This window comes from Amia ocellicauda, chromosome 9, assembly GCF_036373705.1.
Source record: "Amia ocellicauda isolate fAmiCal2 chromosome 9, fAmiCal2.hap1, whole genome shotgun sequence".
In the NCBI taxonomy this organism is placed as follows: domain Eukaryota; kingdom Metazoa; phylum Chordata; class Actinopteri; order Amiiformes; family Amiidae; genus Amia; species Amia ocellicauda.
The window spans coordinates 30,769,137-30,791,948 of record NC_089858.1 but is presented as its reverse complement, the minus strand read 5'-3'; the positions used below and the strand labels follow the sequence as shown (position 1 = coordinate 30,791,948).

The 22,812-nt window shown below is 37.6% G+C and overlaps 2 protein-coding genes across 2 annotated transcripts in view; one reads left to right on the top strand and one right to left on the bottom strand.

Moving 5' to 3' along the window:
* Window positions 1-21,325, top strand: part of wwox (WW domain containing oxidoreductase) — a 409,687-nt gene extending 388,362 nt beyond the window's left edge. The window contains exon 9 of the mRNA XM_066714056.1: window positions 19,337-21,325. Within this exon, the coding sequence (XP_066570153.1) occupies window positions 19,337-19,525 (189 nt within the window). The 3' untranslated portion in view covers window positions 19,526-21,325. The remainder of the gene's footprint in view (window positions 1-19,336) is intronic.
* The window catches only part of LOC136759176 (transcription factor Maf), a 152,813-nt gene continuing 140,291 nt past the window's right edge, over window positions 10,291-22,812 (bottom strand). The window contains exon 3 of the mRNA XM_066714057.1: window positions 10,291-21,272. The gene's annotated coding sequence lies outside the window, so the exon portion shown is untranslated. The remainder of the gene's footprint in view (window positions 21,273-22,812) is intronic.

Here is a 22,812-nt window from a genome sequence, read left to right as displayed (position 1 = left end):
TAATCAAATTAAATCCCTAATTTGAATCTGTGTCTCAAGAGATAATTGAACAGTTTATTTCCTCCGGGGAGAAGCTTTGAGTAAAACCTTTTCCACACCAGTTTTGAGTGTGGTTCCTTTAATCTTTAGTTTTAACAAAAGGCTATTCAATTATATAAAAGTCAAGTCTCCTTTAGAGGATAAAAAGTTGTAACCTTAAACCGGGAGACTATATATATATATATATATATATATATTAAAGGTGATTCCCCATAGTTTAAATCTGATTTATATAAAATTAACAGTAACAAATAAAATGTATAACGGTAGACATGAGAAATCAATGTATGTAATATATAATGTTATTTTTCAATACCCATACTGTGATTAAACTGCCATCTGTAACCAGTGAAGAAAGTGGAGTATACTTCTATACTGTAAAGAAAATGGCTACCTCCTACTTCCCTCATGAAGTTAATTGATCTTTTGAGAGCCTCACTCATCCGTTATGCCTGGCTGCCATATTTTTGTTTGTTAATGAACCGGCAGAGCTCTTGCAGAGAGTTTATCTTGGGAAACTAGTACAGTATATCATCTCATTTGGAAAAGCAATGTAAATATATTACTGAAAACTTATTCTGCTTTTAACTAATCAAAGGTCATGAAAAAATCTTCTTGCTTACCATTGCACATCTTTTACTGTGCTGTTTGATTTTTCAGTCAGTATCTAGGCTAATGGGAAGTGACTCACACTGTATGTAATGCAGCTAAGTGAAGAACCCTTTTAATAAAGATTGGAAGTGCTGGACACGGGCTTATTAGTTTCATAGCATGATAAAACAAATAAAACGAAAAACTGCCGTTAGGATGCTTGACATCAAAAGCATTACATAAATATATTGGGCTTGATGCTCTAATGAAATGCAGCATAAATATTAGTATATACAGTGTGTGGAGGGAGGGGGTGGGGTGTTAGATAGAAAAAAAATGTTGAAAAGGATTTATATGAAAATTTGCCTTGAGGGGCTTTGCTTCGAACATTTATTTCAGCACCTATGCATGCCCTACTCTAAATGCAAAGCTTTTTTGCTTCGAATTGGTTAATCCCATTGCTGCCCTCCTTGCACCCCTTTATTGCACGCAGAGCCTCAGTCCCAGCACCCTCATTACTCGGTGGAAAAAAACACTAAGTAGCTAGACAAGCTCGGCTAGTCACAGAGTATTACTCTGTCATAGCAGGAGAGCACGGCTCATAGGCACCCCCAACAAATTGCACCGTGCCCATACTCCAGCGAGGAGGGGAGAGGGGCTATAACTCAGTCGACGCTCCACTCGCTCTCCTATTACCTTCATAACCAAGGTCACACTAATCAACTCAATTACCAGTCCTCTTGGACATTTTCATAATGTTTTCTGCTAGTCGCTCTCCTGTGAAAATGACACAGTCTTGGCAAATTAATATCATTACTATCGGCGTTTAATGGTGCAGCAATACTTTTTATTTAAAATAGTGCTCGGTGAACGACCTCCGTAACTAGAGTACGACTGAAAGAGAGAGAGAGAGAGAGTTAGAGATAGTACAAGAGTCATAATCAGATTTCACACATTGCAAGGTAGAAACGCTAGCCTAAAATACCAAACACAACGGGCAAAATTTCAATGGAGGCCTTCTGCGTTTAAATATACTCTCCCATATATATTTATTTAAAACTAAAATCAATTTCATCATTGAACACAAGTCCAATATTATATGTGTTCTAATTTGAGGTCAAACAAAGTACACTTTTTTATGTTATTAATTAAAATAAATTATAAATAATACCAATAATTCCATTACTTACTCAAGTATACCTATAAAATGCATAATATAAATTTTACATATATATTATATATATATATATATATATATATATATATATATATATATATATATATATATATATATATATATATATATAATTTAAAATTAAATCCCAGGGCATTACATTTGGTATATTTTATGTACATTATTTTTAAATGTTACGATTTGTTTAAAACATATTGCTCCAGATATCTAATTAGTACAATCCTAAATGCACATATATATATATATATATAATGAAAATTTATAAAAGGTTACATATTTCCCCCCTCCTATCATGTGGCTTTGAATGTTTTCCAAGTTTGTTTGTTCTCCATCTTACAAGCAATATGGTTTAAAATACATATTCAACAGAAGACTACAAGCAACAAACAAGGGAAAATGAGAAACATGACATTCCCATTTTTGTCAGCAATCCTCCCTTTAGCAGAACTCTACCTGCAGGCGTATCCCAGGTAAAAATCAAACACTGTCAATATATCATTTAACTCCGAACATCATCTTCAGTAATGCCTAGGGGAAGATGTTCATGCATTTAATTTGAATTTGGCAGGTTATTTCTTTTAACAACATGTATAGTTTTGCAATCTCCCCTGTATGCTGCTGTTATTTTATTGTTCAGTGTTTATATCAATAGAGAATATTCAGTACATATATACATACTCATGATAGGTCCCATACCCAGGTTAATATGAATCGGTTTAGAGCCCACTTTCTATGGATGCGTGAATTGGTTTGCAAATTTTGAAGTAGTTTACAACAACAATGTGCCATGAAATGACAATAACTCCTTGGGTTTTCTATCAAAATTGGAAAGAAAAATTTGGTTAGATTATTTTATTTTGAAAGCTCAAGCATCTTCACTCTTAATAAGATGTGTGCAATCTCCTGATAATTACAGGCCCATTCCCTGTAAGTTTATTAGCCGACCGCGATAACCTGCCCATACAATTTGTCTACGTGGTTTTCCCGACTTACTTACAATAGGACTCTAATGAATGCCACAGTCAGCCTTTCATAATCTTGGAAACACCACTTATTCCTTTCCAAATGGTTTGGGCTCAACAATTAGACTCCCTCAATGTCATTCAACATGTTTGTTTCTTCTACCAGTCTGGTTGAAGAGAGCAGTTGTTGAACAAATAAGGACAGGGTCTGAAAGTAAGGTGGAATCTATAGGTCCATTGGGCTCAAACTGAAATCAAGTAAGTGAATTAAGTTTGTGACAAAATTGCAATTAATAAAAACAATCCATTCCCCCTTTAAGCCAGCCAAAAAAATCACTGCTCCTTACAATACTTCTTTCTAAAGTATTGTTTAAAATATTGCCAGCAAATTCCAGTTGCTGATGAAGTCTAAGCAAAAGTACCTGCTTTAGTCACTTTTGGTTGACATGATGCTAATTTCAAATTCCTGTATAAAATGTGTGATGTCAGAATACCTAAAGGCGAGAGAAACTAATCTGATTTGTTAATTTTGATGGGCACTGCAGTGACACTCTTAATCAGACCATCTACAGCTGCAAATAAGGGTCACATATGGTCAGATGCATTTCCTCATGCAGGCTGAAGGCTAAGATTCAGACCGTAGGAGTTGTTTTTCAGAATGCCTTCAGAGACCAATTAATTAGTGTCTCCACAGCAAAGATTGAAAACTGTATGTGGCCTTTTTGAACATGTGTTACATTATCTCCTATGATTCCAGCACAGCTAATATATTTAATATATGTATGAAATTATCTTTGTGAGGTTACATTTTTGCAAGTCAAAGTTCTGTAAATTAAAAGATTGTTTTCACTCGTTTTCCTCGTGGGGACTGTGCTGTTGTACTTGGCGCTACTAAAAAATGAATTGAATATCAGAAGTTCAGCCCTTCAACCACCTATTTCCATCAGTCCTCAAGATTATTCCACAACCTGCAGGAAGAAAGCTCAGCACCTGGATGATTCCTCTTGAAAACCCAGTTTATTTCCACAACCTACAGAGAAAAGCCATAGATTACAGCAGTAAGTAATATGCTTTGTCCATGAACTTGACAGTTTGATCCGTATGCCTTTAACAGTGTACTCTTTGTCAAGATATAGGCTACTACTTGTGTTGGGTGTACTTGAACTTCCTATGTAGGGCTACTACTGTACATTGAAAGATTAATAAGTAAAGAGGGTTAAATGGTCAGAATTTGTCCTGCTGCAGAGATCATTCAAAGAGCAACCATATTCTCAATAAACCTATACCTTCTCATCTACTATTCACCCATTTAATATTAATACACGGGGTAGATACTGCAGCTTTAAAAGAAGTCTAAGCCGATTTTCAAATTCAGAAAAGCCCTTTTAAATCTAATCCCCATGCAAGATTTTTTTCTCTCTCTCTCTCTTTTTTTTTTTTTACAACCAATTTTAATGAATAGATGTCCAATAAGAGCTTTTATTGTCTTAGCATATGTTGCTTTTATTAGGTGAAAATAATTACGTTCTACGGATCACCTCGGAAGTCCTTTTCAAAGATAAAAATGAGATAGTTTCACAGTGGCTGCACAAGTCCTTCTGAGTTGGGTCGTTTTCCCCTCGGGTGCTTCTTGTCCGCCAGCACCCCCCTTCCTCTCCTCTCCTCTCCCCTTCTCCCCACAAAAGGCATCTTCACACACACACATGCACACACACACACACACACACACACACACGCACCTCTCAGTTAAGTTCACATTCAATTGTGACAGACACTTGACAACTGACACACACTTGATCTTATCAGTAGCCAGCAAAAATTTCCAGCCCTTGACTGATGAGTGATTGTCACTTGAACATTGTTTATTCCCCCCTGAGCTTCATCATTCACTTCATGTCTGTTTTCTTGAAACCCTGTTTGCTTTGTTTTGAGTTATTTCATAAGCACCGCAAACCGTAGGCACTGACTGTTCTGACAATGGCAGCCCATTACTTAGTGGCGGAATGGCATCAAAAGTGGCTTTTAATTAACCTTGCTATTTGGGGAATAAGTTTCAGTTCGCCCACGGAAAACCATATTCTATCTTGTATACTTTATGTCCATGCAGAAATATAGATACTTGAGCTCAACAGAGTTTGCCAGACTTCTGCAGATGGGTAGTTTCTGTCATTTCTGTCTGTGAGATCTTTTTGAGGAAATAAGTCAATCCTTTCTTGTTTGCAAGCCACCACCGAAAAAAAAAGACAAAAGATATGTGATTCTTACGGAGATAACCCTGTGAAAAAGGCAGTCTTTACAACGTATAATGATAATTATATCAGCAGGAGCTGGCTCCCGTCCACTGCTTCTGTTATTCCTGCCACATGCAGGACTGAGCCTGCTGCCGGTTCCACTGAAGTCTCTTTGGTGCCCTTTTGTAATTTGCCATTTGCTGGAAAAGCACTGGCATTCAGTAGAAACTTTCTAGATAGTCTGCAGTGAGGACATCATGAAGGCCGTCTATTGTGTTAGGAACATAATGAGGTGAATTAACCCTAGCAGTGATAGTCTGGTTCGGTTATCCTTGCTGTTCTTGTAAAATTTCAATAATCCACCGTTTAGGAAGATAGACAAGCAAAGCTGTATTTTTATGTGTACTTCCTGACTTTGATAAAAAAAAATTAATAAAGCAAAAAATAAATAAGTATTAATACATAAAACTGCTTCATATGTGTGTATTTGAGTGTTTGATTTACTAGTATATTTTCTGAGATTCAACTTTTGTATATCCCACAATTTCTTGTTAGGCTCTATATTCTGGTTGTGACATCCTGTACAACCATGCAAGTGTGTGAGTTTATTGCTTTTTAAAGTGTTTGGAGATCTCCCTGTTGATGTTGCACATTTAGGATGAAAGATCTCAGGATCTCTAAGCTTGGGTCTGTGTTCATTTCAGGACAAATATTGAACCTTGGGGCTCTGTATTGCAGTCAGATCTAAAGAGTAAACCATTTTAGTAAAGTATAACATATATTATTTACATTAATGAACTATTTACACAAATTAGCATACTTTGGTAATATTTTATATTTTTTGACAACTTACAAAAATGTGTTCTTAGTAAAATGCCTATACAAGCATAGTTTGATAAAATTATTTGAAAAAAGTCCTTTGTACTCCATTGCTTTTCCTGTTTCCTTCCTTTTCCCTGATTTCTCTACCATTAAATACGTGTTGGGCCCACCAGAGCTACAGTCTTGCCTTGCTTTTGAAGACAAAGGGATGCTAGTTTTCCATCATTTGGAAAAACATAGATGAGAATTAGCTGACAGGTTTGTTGACTTTGTAATTGAGTGTCTGCAAATTGATTATACCTAGGGGTATAATGAAATAAGTAATTGAATAGTTCTGTGTGTACTTCTTTAAATGATTGTGTCAAATTTACAGAAACATCCAGGTTTGCATTACAATTAACAGTGTTCTCTGCGTTATAATTAACGGTAGCAGTTGTGCTGATAACCTCCAAACAGAGACATAAAGGAAGAAGGGTAATCAAAAATAGAAGAAATAAACACACAGCTCTCAGATATATCTTCGACGGTGTGGTCTTGTCTGTGTTTCAGTGAAGTGTCTTGAAATAAACAAATGGAAGAGTTTAATTGAATTCAGTTTTCGGTTGTCACAGGATTTGGGTTATGTCTCTCACTGCTTTAGCGGACACTTGCAATAAAAAATGAGCTCTATTATGACACACATGCTTGTGATTACTGGCTGAAGACAACTGAGTCACTTTTTTTTTTTTAATGGCATACTGCACATCCTCCAGAATACAGCGGAAGGATTCCAGTAGTTGTGATAGACTGAGAATACCGAGGGAAAAGATGGGTGGCTGGAAATGTTGGTCTTTTTTGTAGTTTAAAGCTGGGTGCTACAATACTGAACATATCATTATTACTCACCCTTGAAAATATGAAAATGGTTTTGTGGAAATCGGGAACTGTGTGCTCCACCATCACCTTAATGCCACTCTTGGGAGCTAGCTGCCTTTTTGTGACTATTACAAGGTAGTGCACGATATAATGAAGGCAATTTTAATAGGATTTAATGCATATGGAGGGGCAAGGTCCTGCAGCCTTATGGCAGAGACTGTGGAATAAGAGAGTCTAATCATAAGGGTTCATTTACTGCTTGTCCTGAACAGAAATTGATCATCTTTCATCTCTCCTGTTCCGTTCACTCCTCCGCTGGTGCTGGCGGGCTCGGGAGTGAATGGAAAACTCAACCCCTCGCCTCCGACGGAGCAATAGGCAGGCAGGCAGTCTGACAGGGGAGACCTAATGGCTTGTTCTAGGCAGCCATGTTTATCCCTAGGGGCGAAGGGAAATTATATATATATATTTTTTTTTTTTTTACTGCTTGCTTGAGTACTCTTTCTGTCTGCTTTGTGTGAGGTACAATGGTGTTGTGATGGTATCAAGCATGTTGTCTGCTGCTGTCAACAGTTGTATACTGTAATAAGAACAGGATGTGCTCAGAAATCCAGGACCTGATTTGGAGACTGTGCGCCAGTTATATATTTTTCCGTCATCCAGTCTTTGAATTCTACCCGACTCCACTTTGATCACACAGTCTCAAGTGCTTTAGATGAGGGGGTTTCAAAATACCGGTACGGCTTTCAGAGCAGACACACTAACAAGACCATTTTCAGACACAGTACCTTGCCGCACGTTTATCCGTTCGTGTTTTCACTTAAGTGGATAAACACAGACTACATTCTCTCGACTGGTTTTGTTGAGTGTTCGGCAAGAAGACAAGCTTCCTGTGTGAACATATCGGCACCAATAACTGCCATTACTAGAATGAAAATAGTGATAAATGGTTATGGGAGTTTCAGGTCATCAGCATAGTTTGTTTCATTGCTTATTACTACTACTACTCTTATTACAATAACACGATAATAGAGTTATCTGTGATGTTTGTTTTTATTTTGTTTTCAACTGTCATATTTTCTGTTTTTCAGAATGAACTTAAACCGTACAGCTTACCTTATTTTGGGGTTTAATTAGGGCACCTTCATATTGTATATTGAAGCATTGTGGTTTTGTTTGTTTACGGTGAAATCCTGACGCGTACTACAGGGAAACATCGAACAAAATAAAGTGTATATAATGCATATGAAGATCCCTTTATAAGATAACCCAGACAATTGAGTCAGTTAAAAGTTAGTGACATTAGACTTTACACTGATGAAATGATCGTCACTGATAAGACTTAAGTTCTGTACCATCAGCAATGGATGATAACATTGATTATAGCTCATATCACTCTTCTATCTAGGCCTCAACACCTCCTTGTCTATTTTGAATATTGGCATATGTACATGCTTTCCATTCTCCTTCCACCCTGTCACTAAGCCAAGGCACAGTCAAGCCACAGAAAAAGTGCTATCACCTTTGCTGGTAGGACATTTTACACCTTGGGGACATGTAGGCGCTCTCGTTGAATGTAAATTGTCATCAGCCCTATTTCCCGTAAATGCATGGTTATGCTTCTAATCATTGCTTTATCCACCCTAAAACAGTTTTCTTTTTTTAAACACACAGCTGACTGCCTATACGGAAAGCGTGGGTTGTGGAATGGAGCAATCTAACAAAGGAAAGATTAATATGAAATTGTCAAAGTGTCTTTTTTTCTCTCTCTCTCGGCGTGGCAGTGGCATTGTACTGGGGGTGCACTTCGAGATTAAGATAACACGCCGTGACGGTACTCTAACAAAGACCCCCCCCTCGCCCGCCCCCCCCCCCCCCCCCAGAAATGTAATTTGACAGAAACACTGATAATCTCCACAAAATCTCACCCATCTCTTGCGGCTGTCAGAAGAGTTGTGTGTGCCGGTGCTGTGGACTGATAATCTAACACTGGTGCAGAGGTGGAGGGAGGCCAGCAGTTGGCATCCAGAGACTTGTGTAAACAGTCAGGGTTTGGGGTTTTCTTTCTTTCTATCGTGCAAAGTCATCTTTCCTGAAGTTAATACATTATTTTTCAGTGATGTATAAGTATATGCCTGTCTTTATGTAAGTAGAGTGTGTAGTGAGTAAATGTGTACATTACTTGACACACACACACCTATGTGTAATAATGATACAAGATAGAGATGGAGTGAGAGATTGATAAACAAACATCTGTAATTTTCCCAGAATAGGCAAGACTATTCCATCTTCAAACTGATGTTGAAAAGCTATAGAAACTCAGACAGAATCAGGTGTTTTATTGTTTCCATAATTCATGCTTAACCTGCGCTGTGGACCAGGAAGCATCCCCTGCTGTAGACCCTCTTTCTCTAACCGCCGAACATTCTGCATAGCCTGAAAACAAGTGCTGAAAACACAGAGTTTCCATATTGTTTGCTGCCTAATTCTCATATGGCCCTGTTTACTTAGTGACAGTTTACATTATCATTGTCTGCCTCTGGAGAGCAAGAAGCAGGAGGCCTCTCTCTGAAAGGCCATTGATTCCAGCCATTATTCATCTGTTTTGCAGGCTTCCACTTGCTTGCAGCTTTCTGGTTGAACAAATTAGCCTGAAGTGGAGTGTGTTTTGTTGCTTAAATCCTTTCCCGCCTGGTTCATTGGGCACACTGAATGGCGGTGCTGTTGAACTGTCTGTCATTCGAGGTGTTTATCTGGCTGGAGCTGTCACTCAAGCCTCTCCACACAGCTGTGCAGAGCACGCTCAAATGGCCTGTCGACTTGTTGAAGTAAAGGCCGATGAGTGCTAAGGTAAACAAAACCTGAGTAAATGGCACTCATAGGATCGCCTCTTCACACCATTATGTGGCTTCAGAAGGCAGAGGCCTCGGCCGTGTTCTTGTTCAGATGAGCTGCTGCCCAAGTGTTAACTCCAGGCCGGCCCGGCCCAGGCGCTTCTGGCGACCCGGGAATGTGGGAGCTGTGTCAGGAATGAGGGCATGTCCGCTGGCATGTGGGAGGGAGGGAGGAGTGATGAAGTCTTTTGAATAACAAAATACATTCAGGTTGAAGGTGACTCATGAGGGATGAACTGGAATCATTCTGGTAGTTGTGACTCTGGGTTTAAGCCCCTATTTTGATAGAAATATATCCAGTATGCAATTGCAAATCATTATAAGTTTTAATTTGGGTTGGAACAGTTAAAAAAAAAAAAAAAAATGCAGTTGGTCAGTGTGCATATCATTTTGATGTGTTTCACATTTTTGACATACAATGTTTGTTCCTGTTTCTTTTAAATATAGATTTCAAGTTTATCAAATACATTGAAACATTCTGAATAGTTTTAATTTGTGTGGTTGAAAGAGATATATTTCAATGTTTTATTTGTGACATGAATATGCAATTTAAAACAGCATGGGCTTCTGTTGATTAAGACTTTCTTTCTTTTGATTCTTTTTGAGATTGTGATTAATCTCATGTTTTAAGACTGCTGCATTTGATGCTATGAGAGCAAAATCAGAGTAAACATAAGTATGAACAACAAGGAAGGCAGTGATTCTTGTTACAATGATTATTTATTAAATTTAAAATATCTTTAGCACAGATTAAAAATTAGACACTTCCATCTATCATGATTGTTATGGATCTTGCATGATTGAAAATAAACATTCCTGTAAAACAGTCCCTGTTAATTCCAACATCATACTTTCTTAGCATAATTACCAATGCCTAGTCCATCCTTCAATACCTCTGTACAGTTCAGTCTATAGGGCTGAGGCAAATCACATGGCATTTCCATAAAGGTTCCAAATAAAGGACACTATCTGAAACCTTGTATAAGCTTTCATGAACATTTGAAGATGAAAGAAGCCCTTTATTTAAAAACTACTGTCTTACATATAAACAGTGCCCTGCAATTTACTTATGTTTCCTTAGGAAAACTTAATTTTGTTACACAAATAAACATAAAAGCCTTTTTTGTGATGTTTTATTTTTGTGTGTCAGTAACATATACCAGTTGAAAAATAAAATTCAGTTCATAGCTGGTGAAACTTGTTTTTTTGGTTATATACATCGCAACATATTTGAACCTGTATTTTAAACCTAAAAAAATAATCTAAAAAATCACCTGTTGTTTTTAGGAATACAGATTAAATCGCTGTACATTACAGTAACAAACTGTGACAGATATGGAAACATAGCAATTTCTTTTTTGTAAGCATATGGGTTTAAAATGACTTGTTTTGAAGAACTACAGGGCAATGGTTAAAATGATCAGACTGTGCAGCCCCCCCCATTACTCAATACAGTTACTTTCTCAAAGGTTGGAGTCATTTTACACTTTGCCTCAACCCTATCTTTACAAATGCGTAGACAAGTAACAAGTAATATGAGAAGATAATACACAGTGGAAATGACAGGCAAAGTAACCATCTAGTAAGAAAACATTAATTGCTAATACAGTTGTATCATGATCTTAATTTTAACAAACCGTTTCCTTTTTTTTTCCCTTTTTTTGTTCCTTTTTATTTTTTTTGTTTATTTTTTTCAGTTTATTTTTTTTATTTGATCTCTTTTTTCATTACATGCCATATGAGAATTCTGGATTATAAAAGTACCTGAAAGAATTGCTAGAATATCAGCATGCATAGCAGTTTGTTATTTACAACCTATATACAGAGATGGGCTGAGAACAGATTGATCTACATTTCTTGTTTTATTTACAGTCTAGTCAGGAAAAGAAAAGGCAGCTTTATCATTTCTTCCTAAAGTACAGTAGTTTGAATAGTCATCACATGCATACAAAGAGAACGTTTGCATGATAGAATGCAACCTTTGTTTTTTTTGTTTTTTTTAAGACATAACCTTTTCCACTGATTTTTAAAATTATTTTTGCAATGCTAAGATTTAGCATATTAACGGTACTATTTATATTCTTGATCTACTATACTCTATGAGAATCGAGGGCTTGAAAACGTTCATTAACAGTGTGGCGACATTTAGTGCTGCGACTAAAGCAACAGTACGTACTATAGAGCACTACGGACTAGTGGGAAGGTGCTGGTGAAAGATATTAATCTATTTCTCTCTCGTCAGAGGAACTGTCAGCCAATAGACACAGATCTCTCCTTATAAAGGCAGTGCCTATGCTATTGTCATTAATTATGGAAACAGTATAAATGAGACTCTATGTACTAATGAAATATTAACAAACTGGTTGGCGATAAGAGCCCTCTTACTCATAGAGACTTTAGTTTGTTCCTACGGTTGGCCTAAGGTTCTAAACAAAATATTCACACAGAACATGTAAACACAACACACGAGTGGCTGTCTTTACAAGGATCTCTTAGAAACAGTCTTCTCCAGCCTCCAAGGCCTCTTCTCCCAACCTCTCATTACTTTAAGTTAGTATTATTATTGTAATTTGTTATTTATTGCAAAAATACATTTCCTTTTTTATTGATCCTTTCTCTTTTATTTTGTGGTGTATTTGGAAGACATGATATGAAAGCCACGCCAGTTCCACACAGCTTCTCTCCTATGGCTGAGAAGATTGCAGTTAAAGCTATTTCTCTCGAAGCACGTACCGGTCTTGCTGCGGTCTTTCCCCCTTCAGCGCTGCCGTCGTGTTGCCAAAGAGCTCTTTTGCCGTCAGTGGCGCGGTTTTTGTTTTTGTTTTTCTTCACCAGGCTGAGTTCTATCCGAAAGACCTTCGCTGATAGGTTTCTATGTGATTGGAGGTGTTTGGTGTGATGCTTTGGTGTTTCCACCTTAGATATTGCTGCAGATATGGCCCGATAGACCAGAAAGCTTCTTTGTATATCATCCTTGAGCAAAAAGAACGGCTTGAAAATCCCACCTTCCTGCTTGGGGTGGTAGTCAAGATGCTTGGTTACATATACGTCGGTGAAAGCTGCTGTTTTTCCAGTACTCAGTCCTTTAACACACAAACTCAGTCCCCACTTAAGGCTAACATACCTATATCTAATTTTCAAGAGCAACTATTTTCATCAGGCTGAAGGAATCCAATTCTTGAATTTCCAAATAACAACAAGATCTTAATTACCACTGATAGTGTCACAGCCACCTTATGCTAGGGCTCTCTCTCTCTAATTTGGTAGCTACAGATCTAATAGATAACATGGCAATCTGAAGATACAGTTAAATAGACAGACGGGTTTGTTGGTAGACAGAGAAAGTACATCTAGATGTACAAATACACACGATGTACACATGTTACTTATACATAGTTACAGTAAACTCTGTTTAATTGCAGCTGTCACTGATAAAGAAAACCTTTGTGTTCCCTTCACTATATACAGCAGCAATTAGAAACGCTTGAATTTCATACTGGGTATATACACAGTTGATTTCACAGCTTCTCCTTTGATAAATGACAGTGGTGGGTGGCTCAGCATGTTAGTATGTTATCTAATAAAGCTTATCGCCTATAGGGGTCACCAGGTCTAAGTGTCCAGGGGTCAAGCCTGGGGAATAGCAGTTGTTATTTAGTCTAGGTTATACTCTTTTTTTATGCTAAAAGTAAATCTTAGTTTTTCAAAGGTGAACAACTAATATTAGTAACAATAATAAGAATAAAAGAACACCAAAACTATTTTATACTATATTACTTATAGATGATAATATTCTTATTTTTTAAACATTTTTGTTTAATATAAAGTAACACTAAAAGAGCAGCATCAGTTAATATGGCATATGGTATATTAAAAATGGACAATATAAGAGGTTACATAAAGCACATTTCTTGACTGTTATAATTTCAGGAACCGTAATGACACCTTGATCCACCAAGAGATTTATAATCAGCTACCTTCAAGAAAGCATACTGTACATATTTTGCCAATTACCCACTCTTTTGCCAGGGGAACTCTGTTTATTTCAACTGTCTAAACAGGGAATGGTGTATAATTAGAAGATACTGTATTCAAATGTAGAAGATTGCCAGGATGGCTCTGAGAAATACTTTCTTTCAGCGCCCCCACTTTCCTATTAGAATGACATTTGGATTAAAGAACAGAAAGGGTATAGCTTTCATAGTGGGGGGGTGGTCTGTATTTATCTAATGTTCTTTCTCACTGATTTAAGACAGAAGGATTACATCCCTTTCTCAGCACTAATTATTCAAACTCCCCTCTGCTATTGGTGTTATTCGGTCCCTGATCGTCCCTTTCACAGAGGCTAGATGACTCAGAGACGGTCACTGTTACTATTTTGGGGGATTAGTAATACACTGTACAGGTGGTGGAATGATTCAATCCCTGCGCATGAACTAGAAACTCAAAACTATGAATTTATACAGCAAGAACAGCAAAAGCCAAACAGCATTAACTCCTTGTGACTCTTTTTAAAGCAGTCCTCTCTTTGGGACTTTGAATGCTTTTATGTCTCTTACCTATTTAGGAAAACAGACACAATTACAATCATTTAGTTATACTTTTTTTTAAAAACCAGTTTGGGAAGTTAAATCAAATTGTCAGCAAACAGATTGTGCACCTAAAGAGCACAAGCTGAAAAACCACCTGCTCAAAGTCTGTAGGTAATTAATTCTTCTCTTCTTATTTATTTATTTGTTGAAGAGTGGAGATATAACATTAGATATCCATGACTAGCTACATCAAAAATCAAGGAATTTTCTGTAGATATTCAATGGAGAGTTAGCTGCTGCATTGTAAAGACATGCTGGTAAAAGACATGTTTCTCTACAGAGGTGGACTTTGGGTTATTCCTTGCAAAGATCCCTAAAGCTTTTAAAATCTCAAATCCACAAAGCAACTAACCCATGTCCATGCCCTCAGTGTTAATGCAATAAGAAAGCATGCAGTCGTACAATATGATTCCTGTGTTCAGCGTAATCAGACAAATGAGCTGATCAGCTGCCATCGAATCTCCATGCCAGAGAGTTCTAGCATCACCAGGGTTAAATAGCTTAAGGACAGCATCCTCTCCATTGGAATCCATTGGTTGGCTAGGGGGCAGCAGCTTTACAATTAAATTATTCACTAGATCCATTAGCTCTGTATAATCTAAGCCATGCTACTTTTTTTTTCCCTCTGATGATTAGACCATTATTATTTTTTCACCCTGTTCCTGGCATAGTAAAGTGTATTTCTCTGGAGCATAGCATTATCTGCAGCAGATGTTGTAGTGCACTTTGTTATTGCTATGTCACTTAACTTCATTTAAATAAATAAATACATGCATACATAAATGAATAAAATACCAATGCATTTTTTTTTCTTCGTCCTTATCCGATATCTTAAGATCTTGCTTATTTTGTGACCAAGAAGTTTCGATTTTTACGTCTCCCTTCTGGTGCTCTGCACTAATGCCTGCCAGAGGTGTTAAACTATGGGCAGACGTTTACATATCAAATCAAATCAATCTGACCTCCTTCCCCCTCAATATGGACAAGTGCAAATGAGCTATTCTAATAAGCAGTGGCTCTGATTTAGTGATTGATCTTAAGCCCATGATTCCAGAGAACGGCTCAGTGTGTATTGATGTGGTGAATGTTGTAAACGGTGGTAATTAATTTGTGTATTAAAAAGGGGGGGGTAGTTGGCAAAATGTATATTACATATTGGTCCCTTGTACTTCATGGTTTTTGGTTTACACAGAAGAACATGTTCATCCAGATTTTGCCCTTAGTCATATTGGAATCAGTGTCCATGTTCCCCCACGGGGATAGATGCCACCTACGAAGCTGCCAGCTGTGACAGCGTGCTGCGGTAGGGATCGGTTTTTAATACACAGCACACCCAGCCAGGGCGGTGACAGTCAAAAATCTTTTGTTTCTCCTGGCGGAGCTGTGTAATTTTAACTCCAGAGCCTGAGCATTATCACCAGACGGTGTAAGATGGAGAGGGCGTGGAGATCACCATTTATTCCATGGTGTGAACTGCTTTCTTATTACCTCATCTCCCACACCGCTGTGTAATGAATTACTGCTCTCTGTGTGGCATACACACAATGCCACTCTATTAGTCTGCTGTTTCCCTCAATCCTAGTACTGTTTGCTTTGCCTAATAGACCCAAGATGCAGTTAAAAGACAAAAATAAATTGACCTTAAAGGGGCCACCATCCAATAATAAGAAGAAATGAAGAAAAAGTAATGATGTATGTTGCTTCTGCCATAATTCATGTTGTAGGTATTTGGTTGTTTTAAGGCCCAGGGGCAAAGGTACAGAATCAGCTTTCATCATTTGAAATAATGAATCAGATCTTACAAAGACAGTGTGTGTATAGCCAGGGCCGTGCCTTCATGTTCTGCTTTTGTCACAATATAAGTTTGAAGGCTGCACTTGCAGGAGAGCAGGCAAGACATCTCTAATAAAGAAGGACACCAGCTCTCTCAATAAGGGAGCTGTAATTTATTAACAGTCACTAACCTTTCCCTGCTCAGGAGGTACTGTACGGGCTGACAAATGGTTTGTGAAGCAGCATGATGGTCCCTTATTACCCAGACCCTCTTTGCTTAATCCAAAAACAAGATTCCGAGGTAATTTCACATACACTAAAAAGATTGATGAAGCGGTTTGCCTCGACAGCTTGCAAATGTTTGGGCGGATAGGGGATGGCGTTGAAACCTGATTAAATGGAAAGTCTGTGTATGCGTGCGTGCATGAGCGTGTGTGTCTGAGCTGAGGGAGTTCTGTAACAAGAAAGTGTTTCATTCAGTATATCTATCATTTTAATCTGCCCCTGTCTGGTCCTTTAGGTTACAGAATTTTGACCTGTGATTACATTTCAATTATCAGAGTCTGCATGCAGCAGAGACACAGTAATTTCTTATTGCACGTACTGTAAGCTTTCTTTATGGTTTTGTTTTTAGGCGCCTTTTTTTTTTTTTACCTGAGCCACCCACCATTTATCTGCACCTTGTGAATCAGTCTAGCTTTACTGAAAGGTCAAATGCAGGGTCAATGAGTGATTGATCACTATCTATGAGATCTTATCGCTTTGGCGTTCCATGATATGAGTGTTATGTATAATGCCAAATGGCCCAATAACATAAATTATTTTTGCTGTTTAGTAAATGTGCAATTCCTTGACTTTGGGGGGAAATCTGATAAAAACACAACCAAAAATAAAAAACCCAGTCCTTATTTATAAAAAGATATATAAGAATTCAGTGTTATTTCATCCTTTAATATTTTATCTCACTTGTTATTTACATTTCACAGCCCAATGAGTTGATACACTGTGTGAGAACAAAACTTTCTCCTTTGATGGGACCTTCAGTGACACACTAAGCAGTTGTTGCAAAGAGATGGATTTATTGCACACTTCAAAACATTTTTTTTTAAATCTGGTTACAAGGGTTTCTATTTTGGAAAGGGTTATAAGATGTTCTGTGCACTAAAATGTTTATGTTATGGACACAAATTTTCTAAACAAAATGCCCGTATACCAAATCAGAGCTGCAGTATTTGTTTTTCTCTTCACAGTATATTTTTTCTAAAAACATCTAACTTACTGCCTCTCGCGCTTCAGCAGGCGGAGGCAGCTTGCGTTGCATCTGCTTTTTACTTCTCAAATGAGACTATAGCTTTGTACTATAATGTTAAAAGACTTCCATCAGCATGACTCTCTTAACGTTTGCCAAAAGATTCAGCCATCAGCCTTTATGGACTGACGATTACTATAAATACTGGCCCTGCAGTTTTAGATCAGTGCTCTGCCCATGTTATTTGAAGATAAAGAACAAGCTTATTTCATGTATATCCTATAGAAGTCAACTTTATCCTGGAAGTTCTTGTGAAGATGTCTTAGCATTTATTTATTTATTTATTTATTTATTTATTTATTTAAGCATAAGAACATGAAAGACGCTTCATGCATTTGAGCTTTCAGCTTAATTCTGCCAGTTATATTTATTTTTCCTAAAAAGTATTTTAAATTCTCAAATATCTATTGCAAATTTGCTTTCCCTTTTTTCCTACTGATATGTGGCAGTGAACCAAGTGACCAGTCTGAGAGTGTTTGAGAGGTTAATTGTTTTAATGCTGTAACATTAAAAACGTGTACTAAGTCAGGTCTTTAAGAGCTGTTTGCTGTTCTTAATTTCCCAAATGTGAAAAACACACATTTATGATTTACTTCTGGATTGGAAAAGAAAAACTGCATCAGAGAGGATTGGTGCAAAAGCTGATAAAGTGTGTGACTGAAATTTTGGCATTAACTGTGATATTAGGGAATCCAAAGGTCACTACATCTGTTAAGGTGGGGGGACGCAGATATTAAACTGTTGCAATATCTGTTTCAGCTTATATCACAATTTAAATCATACACAGTCTACTAAGAGGAAACGGTTAAACATTTCCATGCAACATCATTGAAATATGAATTACAGTATGGTTTGCCCTGAAACAGTGTGTGGTTCACAGTTCAAAGAGCTCCAGAGCAGTTGCTTTGCTCAGTGAGGTACATAAATTTTGAAGAATAAGTTAATATGCAAAACCAGCACTTGAGAGCAGTCAGCTTTCCATGAGCTTAAAACAAGCTGCAGAACTGTAATAATAATGCAACCAGCATTTCTCTGTTTTCTTTATTGTCTTCTGCAGAATGCTCACAATAATGTTTGCCTACACTGGTGTAAACTTTGAACTTAATTTCTCATCAATTCAACCTTGTCATGATGTCTGTTCTTCTCCTCAGCTGAGCAGTCCTTTACAACATTGGCAGCCGCCATTGACTCACTCAGATGTGTAAATCCCTTTGACACAAGATGAATAGACAGTTTTGGCACAGTGCCCCGCTGCACTTTATATGGCGGTGCTTAATTGGAGCACCCAAGTTCATTTTTGGCAGGGTTTTGTAAAACATCAAAGATGCCAGATTACACCTCTCATCAAATTACTTATGAGGCATTTTACCCTGCATTTTACATTTAAGCTTTCAGCTAAAACTCTTACTTGAGCAAAATCAGAAGAAGAAAAAAAACAACCTTTGCTTTCACTTAGTGGGACAACCTCCCTGAAGTTACTCAAAAAGCATCAGAGAAGTTCAAAAGTGGGTGATACTGAAATATCAACATCAAAAGAACAGCTCTTGTCGAACCCTTGCACTGTATGTCCTTTCAGAATGAGACTGGAGCCCGTGCACCCATCTTCGCGGAAACCAATAGCGACCTCTTTGTTTTAGGAATTATTGAGTTTTCTGCTTGCTTATCTATATGTCAGCTGTGCAGATCGGTGAGAGCTGGATCTCCTGTACATACTGTATATACAAAGCCATTTCCCATGGTATTTTCTTTGTGTTACAAAAAAAAAAGTTTGTTTTCCATTACCAGGGGTTGGCGAGAAACATTTTGAGGGTGCTTTCCCCTCTCGAAGCTCTTGTCATGCAGGTTGGGCTGTCCGTCTGTGGATGTCCACTCCACAGTGGTCTTTCTTGAAGGGATGCACCGAAGGGTTACACAGGAGGATGTAGATGCTGTTTGGGTTTCATTCATGCACATGGTCCTTAGAGAAGCTCTACAGTTTCAGCATTGACTGCCTCCCTGTTTTGCCCCCTCACACCAGCAGTGCAGTACAGGTCTCCCAGGTTCACTGAAACGTTGCTGTTTTTGTCTTCACAGCAACAAGGGGCCGCCACCACGGTGTACTGCGCAGTTGCGGACGAACTGGAAGGCCTGGGAGGGATGTACTTCAACAACTGTTTTCGCTGCCTGCCTTCACAGGAAGCTCAGAGCGAGACCACGGCCGCGTCCTTGTGGCAACTGAGTGAGCGGCTGATCCAGGAGAGAGTTGGCAGACAGTCCCTCTAACACGAGGTGCTTGGTGGGGGGTTGGGAAGAAGCAATACTCGGGAGACAGATGGTTCAGACGTTCAAAAATAAATAAATAATAGATAAAAATATTGCAAGAAAAAAAAAGAAACTTGACCTTAGACTGTACTCTATCTGTACAAGCTGCCAACTCTGGATCCCATCCAGCCACATCATCCAGAGGTTTCTTCATACACCTCGGATACGGATTAAATAGTGTGAAGTGAAATAATTGCAGTCCCTCCAGATAAAATGTTAAGTGCCGATGGGAAATGTGAAATACATCGGTTTAAAAGGGGTAGGATCTCTGTTTATCTAAATCTTTTTTCTCTCCTTTTACTGTATCTTAAACCTCTATGGGCTTGAGAATCTGCAATTTCTATATTTTTTCAGTTTTGGGAGGATTTTATTTTAATAATAACCTGACTTTATTAAGCGGTAGTATCCAATAAACCACTGGGTGTGCTTTTTGCTGTATGTCTGTGTAAAGGGATACCTGGGATAATCACTGAATTGAGGCATTCCACCCTTATAGAGTAAACCTGCCCACAACATGACACCTGGAGAATACAGTAAAACAAATCTTCCAACCTGCGTCTGTTCTACTTGTCTATATCTGTGTTCATCTGTATTTAGATACACTCAGATATAAACAAATAGAAGCCTATATATAGGGTTATAGATATAACTGTAATCAGTAATCACACCCTTCATTGGAAACCATAATTTAGTATTTTTATGGAGTCGCAGTCAAACATTAGTTTTGAATGAAGTGTGTGAATACTTTTGACTGCAGTTGTACAGGTGTGTGTTTGTTTGTGCATTAGTTTCCCCTTCAACTTGGCACCTATTGTTCAGTAGTAGAGGATTAAATATCCCTTATTGCTTAAACTGCTCTATGCTGTTTTAAATGTAACATGCCATGTTTTACAAAAGGTAGGAAAGTTTCTATTTCAGTTTTTACCTAAAATATCTAAGCATTCCAGATAATTGTGATCTCTCCTGTACACGTGTGCTGTATGTGAGCGGTTTAATCCACAAGGGTATTAAGAGAATATTATTTATATCTTATAGGTTGAATAAATGTTGTGATGTATTTCCTACATGTGCTATACCTAATAAAACAAAACAATGTTGGGGAGGAGAAAGGCTGTTGTTTGTATTTCCATCATGGATTTTGGATTTCAGATTTCTTGTTACATTTCCTTAAAACCTTTTTTAAGTGAAGATTTTCCTTTACATCACTGTTGTCAAACGGTTAAGGGTTATTACAAGAAAAGAAGAAAAAAAAACAGTGATGGTAATTACTTGGAAAAGGTGTGGACTAGTCTCTGTAGCCATACACAAGTTGCGCAGAGAGATTTCAAGTCATTGTCTTGCTTGTTTTACATTTGTAGCCACTGTGGCACAGAGCAGATTTTTCTTCTTTTCATTTGTGTTTTCTTAAGGTATCTTATTCAAACAACATGCGTTGATATTTCTCACCTTACAAGAAAAATATTGTCTGTGTTTTTGTCATTTCATTGTTGGCCTTGTTACTGTGTTGCTTCGTTTGTTTTGGAGAAGGAAAAACAGATGAAGAAAAACAAAAACGACAGCATAGGAAGAGGCTGGGAAGAAATGTCGCTGTGATAATGTGGTCTTTCCTTGCTTCTTCTTTAGTGATTTTATTTCTAAATGTTGTGCTTTGTGGCAGTCTTCATGCCATAGGTCGTTCTAAGCCATCAGCATTCCATGATCATGTTTTCTGTAAAGACAGAAGAGGAAAAAAATGCGTATTAAAAGAGATTACTCACCATGTCCCCGTTTCTCTCATTCTGCACTGAAAAGGTTTTGTGAAGAACATATTGGTCACAGTCAAAACTTCAACTGAAGCTGACCTCGCTCTTTATGATACAATAATGATGCACCATGAGTAACTCTTGCCCTTATTTACTCAACATTAGAACAGTTACTGTATTCACAGACAGCACATAGAGATTTACACTGAAAGAGATCTGCAAATGTTTAGTGTACTGAAACTAGTGTAGGGTGAATGAACATGGCCATAGTATGAGGGTTTCAATCAATTTACACTTAGTTTAGTTATTCTGAAATAAGAAATTCAATCTCTAATATTTGTTTTCAATATAGTAACACAAACAAAGCAAGTAAAACTGGCTGCAAATGATTATTACAAATTTAATTAGGAGGCTACATTGTTGAAAGCACTGGAATAAGCATTTATTCTCTTTCAATTTTTTTCTATTTCTTTATCAGAAGCACCATAGTATGTTGTTATATAATTGTATTATTTACAAACAACAAGAATTGATTCAAGCTCTCCCTAAAACAATGGTAATTACAGATCTGTGTAAATATATAAAGGTCATGAAACATTTTGTTTTGCAATGTCGGCTCCATCTCTTACAGGTCCAAACTAAACAAGTGAACAGGCTGGAAAGAAAATACTAGCACTACTTTTCATAATGAGCTAAATAAATAAATACAATTTAATCAATTACAATTTCACCAATCAGACACCCAGCTCTGAAAGATATTTTTAAGAAAGACCTGTTTTGTTTTTTAATTGGTTAGTCTTTGCTAGGTTTGTGTATTAACCCAACCCCTTTACATTGTAACACAAAGCAAGGTGTGCTCTCGGGTAAAGAACTCAATAAATCAATACAAAGAATGTATAGTGCCACAAATCTGCACAGAGGCAAACCATATTTATACATAAGCCTGATTTCTCTGATCCTGGCCGCCGTGCCTCTTTAAAGGCTCTGGGATATTGAGCTTGCTCTTAGGTAATAATTATTCCACTGTCCCCTCCCACCGTCTCTAATCTCATCTTTTAAAGTGCGATGTTTTAAGCAGGCCGGTCCGCACTGACCTCAGCTGCCACTGAGACACTGTAAATTGGCTTCTCAGTTACCAGGGCTGCATGGTCTTGTTCGTCCATTGTGCTCTCATTTAATGTGCCTCTATGATTTAAAATGATGTTTTGACAGAGGGCCTGCATCTTTAAAAGCAGGGATGACAAAGTGCTGCAGTCGCCATCCTGTCGTTTAGCAGGAGTGGAGTGAGAGGCTGTACATTTGCGGTGAGGGAGATATAGCATCAGGATAAGGCACGGTTTCATGGGGCAACTGCACACATCAACGGTGTTAACTTAGGTTGGTTAGGTTTTATTTTTTTTAAGTGCAACTTATTTTGCAAATATATATTTATGGAATATACTTTGTGTTACTGGATGAAGAATACTTTTTGATTATAGTGGTTTATCAGGGTCCTTGCTGTTAACC